This window comes from Corvus cornix, chromosome Z (genome assembly GCF_000738735.6).
Source record: "Corvus cornix cornix isolate S_Up_H32 chromosome Z, ASM73873v5, whole genome shotgun sequence".
NCBI classification, from domain to species: Eukaryota; Metazoa; Chordata; class Aves; order Passeriformes; family Corvidae; genus Corvus; species Corvus cornix.
In genome coordinates, this window is record NC_046357.1 from 68,636,981 (window position 1) to 68,649,004 (window position 12,024).

Consider the following 12,024-nt stretch of genomic DNA (forward strand, 5'->3'; position numbering starts at 1 on the left):
ATTTTGGAGCCAAAGCATCACTCTCCTGCTCCCAGGAGACTTGAATCACTGCTCAGACACACAGAACTGAGCAGCACCTACGCTAAATTGAAAAGGATCACTTTTCATCCTTTTGTGGTAGCTGAACTATTGTTCCAGGTAGAAATGGAAGACTTACTAAACTATTTAATATAGTTCTTAAGTTCACGGTTATAAAACGGTTCTGACACTTTTTTCCAAAACTCTGTACATTAGCAGTTACCAGACTTGAGAGGGAAAAAACCTCTAATAGCAGAGCAGATCAGCTAAACTAGATTAGTAGCAGGGAAGTAAGTATTTTCCTAGCAATTTATACATAATTAAATTAAATTATACATATCTAATGAAAACTGTAGAAATCCTGAATTAATATCCACAGAATCAGGATTTCATAACATGAAAGTAAACCAGATTTAACACAACACACGGTTTTTAACAGCTACAAAACTAAGGCAAAAAGAAGTAGTAGCAATGACTAAAAGTGGAAGAACTAGACCAGAGAACATGATCATCTTGCCAAGCAACATATACTTATTTCAGAATATTGGAGACTTCCAGAAGATAAATTCATTGACTGAGAGGAAAATTTGACCTGGAACGCAGGGACATTGGTCCCTGTTTTCTCACACTCCTAGTGCATCTTTTGCAAATAAGTCAACCTGGTCTTGTAGAAGACATCCCTACACATCCAATAAAGTCCAGTAGAAGTTGCAGCTTCCCTCCTACAGCTCCCCAAGGCTGCTTTGAAAATTAAACATAAAGTATGGACAAATGAATTCATCACATGCAAATCAAATACTGGAAAAGAAGGCCACTCACAAATGCTTATTAAACCAACTCAGATTATCACATTTCCATCCTTATCTTCTGTTTCTAATTAACAGAAAAATGGAACTATCTAAACAATAGCATATAGTAAAAATGGAAAGCAAGAAACAATTCTTCAACCTCATGTTAATTAAGTGGAGATGAAATTACTACATTGTTCTGTGCATGTTCAACCACTCTTTTTATTTTTTTAATAACATCTTTTCATGCAGTTTTTTTTCCCCTGTAAGTGCAGTCATTTCTGCTCTTTAAAGAGAAACAGAGAGCAAAGAACAAGTGGTATCTGGATGCAAGAGGTGATGAAAATGTAGATCAAATAATCATTCAATAATCACTTACATGCCAGTGTAACCATTTCACCTACTGAAATAGCTAACGCATAAAAACTCAGAAAACAAACCGCACATTGATTGTGGCACTGTCCCAACTACTGAAAGAGTAAGTTAAAGTTTAATTCAGACAATAATTTCGAAAATCCAATACAAATTTGGATAGAATTTTAAAATATAAAGGTTAAATGTAGCTACTGCAGTTACAACTAAAGAGCAATAAACTGATTAGTAGCCCTTGTTACCCTTAGCAGGTAGCTAAATATGTAAGATACTAAATCAGACACTTGAACTACTTAAAAAAAAATACACGGGATTCTGAAAAAATACTGTCTTGGGGTGACTTTATGATGTGTATCCCGTATCGCTGCTCTATGCCCAGAAGTTAATTATGTGTCTTTCTATGCCTTTAAACTGAGCCCGAGAGTGGGGAGAGAAAAAACGGAGCAAAACTTTTCAAAGCAGTTTTGTTCAAGGACACAGAGATAGAGATGGCTCTCTGCGTTCAGCTGCGGCAGCAGAGCGAGAGAGTGGAGAAGCACCCTGCTTGCTTTTCTTTCAGCCAGTTTCCTAAGTTTTCTTTCCCTCCAGAGAGTTGAACTTTGTTTTCCTGGGACTTCAATTTTTCCCTTCTTCTCTGCTGGACGGTTTCAACATCAGAATACATTGGGAAGACTTTCCATCGAGGTCCTGGCGCTGGAGGTGGGCCCATGACCCAGCTCCAAGGAGGGTGAGAGAGATCTACGGAAGGATTCTGAAATTTTCCCAGGTTTCTCTCAGCAGAGTGGAAGGATTTCTCATTTAGCATTATTATCCCTTTTCCTGTGTGTTTGTTAAAGAAATAGTTTTTATCTCTTTCACTTCCCTCCGAGGAAAAAATTATTTTTTTTTCCCAAACCTGGTGGGGGAGGGCTGGTTGTAACCTGCCTTCTCTCAGAGGATAATTTCCTCCAGATTTGTCCAAAATGGCGCATTGATCAGCAAATTGAATACTGCAGAAAGACAACAGCATGAAGCAAACCAATTTCATTTTACTGCAATCTACATCATAGAAACTATTTCTAATTATACAATAAATACTGATCTTTAAGGAATAGTAATCAAAGCCTACGGACCTTTAAACAAATTAGAAGACTTAGGTTTTTTTAACCATTGCTTAGTCCATTGTCTCTAGTTAATTTTCTCACCTCTTTTTTATCTGAGAACCACTTTCAGTAGATGAAGTTTCTGACAAAAAAAGAACAAGTTTAATGTTCTTTCAGAAGACCACCACTCCTTTTACAGATTGGTAAAGCTTCTTCCTACTGTGAATTAAATTGTTCCATTCCCTTTTACCTGCCATCAACATTAAATTGACATGATTAATCTGTCTTACCTCACCTAAAAACGAGGGAGCAAAGGCCCCCAGATTCCTTGTATGGACCATGCAGCCACATGGTTGTACTTTCAGTGCTTGGGTAAGGAAATTCCAGTGGGGTTCTGAGTCAGAACACCCAAGAACTTGCTCACAGAGCACAAGACAGCTTGACTTTTCCCTGCTTTTCTGGGCTTCTGTGGCAGACAGGGGTTCTAGACTGATGTACCTCCAGCCACTCCCAGGGTATCCAGAAATCCTGGATCAGTGCTCAAATTCCTCAAACAGCGAACAGACCTAGCAAAATTCTATGTATGCTAAGCCTATTTAATTGCAGTTTAGCCTTTGGTCAAACACATTTTAAAACTTCATGAGCTACTTTCCTAGAGTAAGCTAGTTGTTAATCAACTAAGTTGTTAATCAACCTGTACTAGTAACTAAAAATAAAATCAACCAAGGAAACGACCCATAAATTCCTTTATCATTACTGCAAAAATCACTAAACTTCGCTGGTTGTTCTCCTGATTCTGAGACTTTCATTATGTTTCCCTATCAAATTTAGAAAAATTAGCTCATAAATTAAGTAAGCACATGCTATGGCTAACCACACTAAAAAAAAGAATGTTGTATACTGAAGAAAATAAGGCTGGTAAACTAATACTGGAAATGCATATTTTGATTTATTAACCTGTATGTTTCATGAAAGTAAGAGTTTTCCTGAACACATGGTTTGCTTGCTTGGTTGCACTTTAAAGCTCTGTTTTTATTCAGAATAGGTTTCCTAAAAATTCTGGTTCTTCCTTTAAGGAAAGTGCTAGCTCCCTGATAACCTTCTGTGACAATCTGTGATAATAAACAAATTTCATTAATATTTTGAAAGTTAAAAAGTAAACAAGGGGAAAGAAGTTCTTCTCTCCTTGTACTACAGTACTACAGTATGCATAACCCAGACCGTGTGCATTGGCAAGTCTATGGCACTAACAAAACAGATTTCAGCTCTTTTTCCTGACTTGGGAGTTACACGACACATTTGCACTCAGATTTCTAACTGAAAACACGAAAAAATGAAATCTTCATATGGTAAGGCAATACTCCACATATCTTCTCTCTGAAACACATTCTCTAGATCACTATTAGCTTTGTAAACACATCTCCTATTCACCAACCAGCAGTGCACATTTTAGAGATACAGTGAGGCCACATTGTCATCTATAGCAACTAGAACAGTTCTGTCCCACACAGCTGTGCAAGGATACCCTTTTCCAAGAGTTAAAAAAAAAATTCATAAAACTATTTATATTTCAGGCAGCACACTATCATTTAATGACTAAATATTGCATTTTTTTTCAGTAACTGCAATTACGAACTTCAGTTATCTAGCTACTATTTTTATCTTTTGTTTAATTTTCTAAGAATACAAGAGCTTAAACAGGCACTTCAGATTTAACACTGATCTGACTGTTACAGGAATTACTAAGCACTAGAACATTTATGAGGCTAGTGTAAATCACTAATGCTGTTTCTCGCTCTGATTTTTATGCTATTATATCCCTGACAAACAGAGCCAGGCTGAAACACATTCTATCATGACAGAATGCTTATAATCCTTTTCTTGGATTTCCCTAAGGGAATATTACATAGTTTTAGATCATGAGTTAGGGTTTTTTTTCTCTCAGTGTTTCTTATACATCATGATCTTGCAGAATTGTTTTGATTAACTTGACCTGCAGGACTGCAACTGACCCATTCACTGCTGATAAAAATCTAAGAGAAATGCCACTCAGGTCTCTGGTAACAGCATTCACCAGAAAGGTGTTAAATCCCAAATGGACTGATTATGTAAGTGAGGTGTCACACAGTTCACCTACAGATGTTCTACAAGTGGAAGACATCAACATCAGAAATGAAAACTTGTTCTTCATAATTTTTCTATGAAATGGATCATCATTATGTTTACATCTCATATTTCAGGCACAGCACTAAGCAGGGTATATATTGTGCTATTCTGAGAGAACAAAACAGGTGGAAACGAATTCCATCCACTTCAATACAAATGGAGTATAAACACAGCAGTGGCAGAGTCAAACTGCAGAAGAAACAAGAAAGAGGAATGGTAGGAACAGGAATAAGAAACTCCAACAGCGTAATGCTTGATAATGTTCCATATTTCAGAGAAAGCAGTCCAGGCAATTAATATTTTAACATATAGAACTTTAGCTCTTCTCTATTATCTGAGAAACCAGTGAATTTGCCTGAAGCACACTTCAAACATACCTTAACTTCTCTGTTAGCCTGGCAAGTATTTGTAAATTTCAGACATGACATAAGCCTCACAGACTGCCTCTTGCTATGATTCACTGTCACTGTATGAATCAGGCTCCTTATAATGCATATCATTATGGTGAAAAATAATTTTTAACTTCTATTAATAGCACCAAAACTATAGATATCAAATAGTGTAGTACATATTTTTTACCCAGATGAGTATTTTTGAATTAGACAAGCAATAAGGACCAACTTTCAGAAAAAGTGTATCTTTTTTGAAACCATGGGGTTCATTCCTGTGATAATAAACACCAAACACCTTTAAACATCTTGCATTTCCACTGAGCAAAGGTACAATAATGAGAAAAAAATTTTCCTTACCTATGTATACAATTTTTAGATTCAAGATACGCCATACCAGAGGCAGCATCTAATGAAAATTTCACCAACTGTTTGGTTTTCAGCTCATCCTTCTTTTTTCTTAGGAATGACAGGAAATCACCTCCTAGAAAACAGACAGATAGACAGCGTGACACAACTGACAGGATACTCACATTTATCTCTCATGAGGGGTGCAAGACCGAACACAATGCAGGTTATTAGCTGTTCTCCTCATCCCATCAGTTTAAGGCCAGCCCAAGTAAAAGGAAGGAACTCACCTTTCAAAAATACATTTTCCATTAAATATTAGGAGCTTAAAAGTGAAAACTGCACAGCATGCTTTTGATATACCCAAAGTCTTCACCAGTGCACATTAGATACCGACTCACTTAAAAACTGTTGACAAAAAAACCTGGTAATCTGTCATACAAATTCTTCTCTAATCACAGAACTATTAATTGTGAATAAAGAGGTTAGGTCCTATTAGCTACATGAAAGTAAATAATTTTTAATTGATCATTTGCAGCAATTCTTCTCAAATTCTACACTGATGTGTTTGGAGGGGTAAAAACGTGTTTTCTTCTTGGGCAACATTAGCTGGACATTTGACCAAGCAGTGGAAGGTGAACAGTCACTATTGTGCCTTCAGAGACTTCTGCCTAGGAGGAGCAAAGCCATTGTCCTCTTGTCTGAGAAGTGGGAAGGGTCAGCATGGAGGATTTCCAAAAAGCAAATTGTGTTAACAAAAAAATCTTCTGAAAAACTGATTTAATTTAGGACAAAGGTAAGATGGAGGATTATGATACAAACACTGCAAAGCCATGTTCTGATTGATATAAATGTATTAAAGATTTTTCTAAAATATATTTTATTATTCCAGGCAAAGACAAAAAAAATCACAGCAGAGCTTTTCACATCACACAATTATTTGCTAGTGAGTAGACAGTCATTGCTCCAGTACTTGTTTCTTTTCATTTAGGACTGAACTGACTGTGAGGGTTTTTTCTTGCAAACTGTTACACAATTTTATATACTGCCTTTTCTTAGCAACAGGAAATTATGGTACATATTAAAAGTTTCATATGTGACTCTTTTTAGGAGGCCATTTATATTTATATTCCACAGTGTAAGAAATAAAATAAGAGAATATTAAAGGAAAAAGTCAGATGTTATGAAGTGTAACTGTAATGCCTTCAGACATTACGTTGGAGCTGCCCTTCACTCCCAGACTGGGTAACACACAGATGGGAGAGCAAGAGGTGACTGGATTGCCTCGACTCTAAAGCCAGTTAGAAATACCCTCTGTTTTGCAAACTAGGATTACACACATTACATCTCCAAAGTCTGACAAGAGTGAATCTTGTGATACTGTATTTTAAACTCCAGTGAAGAAGGACAGATCACTACTGCAAACTGGAATGGGTAGTAATCACCTTTTCTTTAATCTGAGAAGTTACTGACATAGTCTGGTAACTGGTAAAAAGTAGGTATTGCCAGCGGGAAGATAAACACTCCAATTAAGTATGTGTCATTTCTTGCACATGTAAACAGAATTATTCTAGTTACAGCAGACAGCTAAAAATAATTTCTAAGCAATACCCCCCTCCAACGCACACAAAAAGCTGAAGAAATTTTGTTATTTATATGCTGAGACCTCACTGCCCTTTACACAGTATCATCTTTTAATGAGTAAGTATGACTATACGACTTTGTGAAGTCTTCCCATCTTGACAAACTGTGGCATTACTTGAATGAGAGCAGTAAATCAAGGCAGCTTATAAAAATACATTTAAGACCATCTTAAGAAAACTCTATTCTCAATCAACCAATATTTCAATATTAAAGACTAAGAATTGCTAACAACTTCCTGTAGGAAGAATTAAAAAGGACAGATAAGCTCAGTTTGATATTCTCGGAGAACAAAATAAATAAACAAACAAATAAAAAAGGAAAAAAACACAAACAAGCAAAAAGCCCGCAGAAACAAATCCCCAAAAAATCTCACAAAAGTTCTCTATTTAAAAAAACCTGCTATAACAACATCAGTGTAAATTGTAATCCTCACAATTCATATAAATTCTTTGTATGAATAAGTTAATGCTCTCCATAATGAACAGTAAAACCATCTCCACAATCAACAGTAAAACCATCTGTTCTTAAATAACGAGGTATTAAAGACAATAAAGAAACTTAAGACAAACTTTAAAAAAAAGAAAACCCAACCATATCCATTAAAACTTTTAAAAATAATACATGTTATAAATTTATTTCCCATATGCTCAGGCAATTAACATCCTAATTTTGAACAATTTGTTTCTGAACGATATTAAAAGCTGCTCAGTTCCTCACATCAGCATATGTCAAACTCACAAAGCACAAGCCTGTTACTTTCCAATGCAATTCAATACCATCAGGAAGTGATTTAGACTTGCTGATTTTCAGAGTGTGGCATGCACTGTATGAAATTCTAGGGGTTTCAGCAAAACCAGCACCATACATCGAGCTGTATACAGTGTACTTGATGCCTATGAGAGTTTTAATTACATTGCTTTAATCTATCTCAGAGTTTTCACTGTTTGTTCTGTTTTCTTGTGTCTGTCCTTGCATAGAAATGGCAAAAACATCTTCTAAATATTCTGTTTAACAAAATTAAAAGTAGTGGTAGCTGCAGACAAAATAAAACAGCTAAGTGATATGCATCTCACTTTGCACAAGATACGTAATGTTTAGGTTTAATCTGATTATCCTCATCATTACGATACTAACATAGGCTTAAGTGTCTGTCCTTTAAGTAACAGAGTTACTCCTCAGTAAATTCTGACTTTTACTGCGGTCAATGCTCCAGCTATTCATCTTCACAGCAAAGCAAATACATGAGTATCTTCAAGGATGAATTAAGAGTATTTCACTACAAACTCTTCAGTGCAGAACTGTGGTTAAGTAATATCTTTATGTACTTTTGAAAGTAAGCTTTAATATAAAAAGCCCTAATTCACTATTTGCAGCACACAGTGTCATTCTTTGCAATGTAACAGCTGTTGATAAAAATTAGACCAATTAGGCTATGAAACAACTGATACAAAACTAGATGACTACATAATAGTAAGCAATGCTTTCTCTTTCATGTGGAATTTGCATTGTATTCCGCATGGCTACCTGTTATTCCAGTTAATGACCACAACACAACCAGAATATGAGGTTTGGTCCAACAACTTTAAGAATATAAAAAAAATTAGACCATTATATATATATAAAATCACCTATCAGAGACTGCTTGCCTGTTTTGGGTTTACAGGAGGATAAATAACAGTACTGGAGTGCCTTCCTAGTACAACAGAATTATTTTACTAAGTAGAGGACAAAATGTAGTTCATAAGCAGAAGCTGCATGAGAGCAGCCTGTTGTAACTGGATTCCTGAACACAGCCCTTTGCACATTTTGCTGTGAATAGGAACTATTTCTCATTACATGCAGAAATTCTGAGAGTGTGAAAATATTACATATCAGCAATTCCTAGTGTTGGCTGTGCTTTACAGCATAAACTTCTTGTTGTACAATAAGTAGCACAGCATGGCAATAAAACAGTTCACTCCTTGGCACACAAAAAAGCAAGCTAATGCTTTGGCAGAGGAAAAAAACCAAACCCCTGTGATCTACGAGAAGAAACCAAAAATGCAAGAAACAACAATGAAAAATGTTAAATAGGTTTACAAAATACGTATTTATGGCAATCTCTGACTTCACTGGAATTTATAATCAACTATGACCACATATTTCAGTGTTCTCCTGAGCTGGTGTCCACAATGACACCTACCTATTTGCTCTAGGCACTCTTGGCATCATTCTGATAACCAGTATTGACACTGAACACAACGAAAATACATTTTGAAACGATGATGGGAAATCTTCCACTTAGCTGGTATGTAGACATACATTGTTTATATATTGTATCTCTACATAGTATCCTAATAATATGATTAATAGTTATACAAATATTAATAAATGTCTTAATACAATACCAACTACTAAGAATGATATTTAGTTTTATGTATTATTATTCACATGTAAGTTTTAATAAAGTGGGAGAATTTCCTTTGTTAAACAGTCTCTTTAACTAGGTTTGTTTAAAGAGGTCGCTTAATTCTTATATTTATACACACATTCATCATGCAGATACATTGCTTATGGCCACACCTCCTAATGGTCACCTAACCCAGGGGAGCTCTAGAAGTCAATATTCCTAATTGTTTTACAGGCCAGTGCAATATTATTGAAATTACCTTTATCAGCACCTGTAAGTATTTATAAATTTGAGAACTTAAATGGTCAGTATTTTGAGTAGCCCTGAAGCAATTTAGAATTTCCTTACTGCCCACTATCTTAATCCCATATACATGGGATCTAAAACACAAACAGAGTTACTTTTAACTATGAATTTAAAATAGCAAATATGCATCTCTAGGGAATTCTAGGAGATAATGTTTTTTAAGTTAGAAGCTGTTTGACAAACTATTAAAAATACAAGGGTTTAAAAATGCTAAACCACTCATTTTCATTAAAATACTGTAACTTCACATTTCAACTAATGCATCATTTGTGTGCAATGCAGTGCTTTCACTTTTTTTTCATTCTTTTATTTTATATATGTGGTAACAGAAACTGTAACTAAGACCAAGGTTTACTTTTCTAACTGCCTACAGACTACTATTGTGAAATCCAGTTAAAACTTTATTTTTCCCATTAAGCAAAGGAAATAAAAGTAGTTATAATCATGCAAAGTGCTGCCAATATAATATTAACAACAGCAGTAATGAAGTATGAGTAGAAATACCTGTATGTGAAAACACAAGATGAAGAAAGAAAAAAAAAATTATATTAATAGTGTGCATTGAGAGCTAAGGACATGAGCAGCAGCAGCAAAGAAGTAAACACAGAGAAAATGTGACTTGTACCAGAACTATCCTGCGGATGACTTTTTAGCAGACAACCTGTGATGAGACCAGAACAGAGATGACTCACAAGCACAAAATAACTGCACTGAGATAAAATGAAGATAAGAAGAAGGCTACAACACAGTCACACGTGCTATTTCACTTCCTTTTAACAGGATGGCAGACCACAGACATATAATCAAAATAAAGGAAATATTGACAATGCTCATCAGTCTTGCTTTAGATTTCAGGTGGATCAAATAAGCTAGAACATGACGCCAATATGCAAAGTGACATTAAATACCTGTCCAAAACAGAGTCTGTCATCATCTGTCAAGAAGAAACCAGAAATCATAGTGAGACATCAACATCTAGCATCCCTTGTCTTCTCTGCTGCCAAAATAACACTGCCCAGACTACCTGGACTCTTATGTTTTAGTATTGTGGCTGTAAGGATACCCACTGTGAGTGCATAGATAAAACTTCTTCAGAAACTAACTGAAAAGAAAGTCATCTTTCCCCAGGAGGTCTTCCATTCTTGAATAAGTAATTCCTGTAATTGCACTATGCTCAATAATCCATAATCGAAGGCCTTGAAAAGGATTCCAGATTAGAGAGACATGACAGCTGACATGAAACAGAATGTACCCGAAGAACAGAGGGTTTTTTTAATCTGAAGAAAAACAATGAACACTTTTTTAAACACAGACACATTAAATAGCTACTACAGCTAAAACTGTTTCAGGCAAAGTAAAAAAGAAATATTAATAACAATGAATAAAAAGAAGTAAGTTGAATACAGAAGTTTTTACAGCTACGTAAGCACTTTGCTAATTTTTTATGCTTGTCTTTATTCAGTTTTAAAATGGATTTTCTAGTTTCATCTACTTGCTGATTTGATTTTGTACAATACTGATATGGAATATGCTAAAATCAAAACGTAGAACATTTGAAGAGATAAAAATCCAACTGTAGTCTGAAGTGTTACCACAAAAGGAGACCGTAGAGCAGAGTTTTGGTCCTGTTTTACTAAACACTAGCTCTGAGATGAAAAGAATTTTTAATCACCACCACCTACACCCCAACAAAAGCATCTGACTTTTCTTAATAATCTTGCAGCTGGAATCCATGAAGCAAAGAGGGAAGAAGAGAACCATGTACAGTACAGGGCGAAGAGTAAGACAAGGAAGAAGAAATAGGGTCTGTACATTTGTGTGTGTACTACAAGAAGGCTGGTGAGGAGAGGGAAAAGTTGGACACATGGAGAGAAGGAATCCATGGGAGGTCTCTGGTTCTTTGGGTGAAATGCCCAACAAGAAGAGATGGCAGAGGCAGAAGCACAGCAAGTTGCAGAGAAATAGAGACAAATCAAAATGGAAGCTGGTTATTTAACTTAAGAGGATAAAGTAAGAGAGACAAAAACTAGAGAGAAAGACAGGGGTCCATGTGAAGAGAAACTGCAGGGTAGACAGAAGGTGGCTTCACTAACCAGTAATAATGAGAAGATAACTTATTTGACTAGAGGAAAAAAAGAGAACTGAATAGAAAACAAAGCCAGACAGTCACTATCACTGCACCTTATCTCTAATTGGACTTTGACTGACCCTTTTTTTTCTGTTGTATTGATTTTAGACAGCATGCAGTAAAGACTCAGGATGTGACTGCAAGATAGGACTCAGATCTGAAATCTGCTCACAAAAGATAGCTACTGAGGATGCACAATACAATCAGTGGGGCAGATCATGCAAAGCTTTATTAAAGTTTTAAGGGCTCTCTAAGGAGAAGCAATTAGAAAAAAATCATGAATGATCTCTATAGAGATCTCACTGTCTCCAGAAGCAGGAAAGAGAAAAAACCACAGAAAAGTAGAAAATGCACCAGCTGAATCGCACGATGTGAAACTAAAAGTTCAGCTATT

At 35.7% G+C, this 12,024-nt stretch overlaps 1 protein-coding gene across 3 annotated transcripts in view; it reads right to left on the reverse strand.

Moving 5' to 3' along the window:
• The window catches only part of FER (FER tyrosine kinase), a 162,037-nt gene that overhangs the window by 33,421 nt on the left and 116,592 nt on the right, over nucleotides 1-12,024 (reverse strand). For all 3 annotated transcript variants that reach the window (XM_039567680.1, XM_039567681.1, XM_010405726.4), the window contains exon 17: nucleotides 5,176-5,299. In XM_039567680.1, coding sequence (XP_039423614.1) covers nucleotides 5,176-5,299 — 124 coding nt within the window. The remainder of the gene's footprint in view (nucleotides 1-5,175; nucleotides 5,300-12,024) is intronic.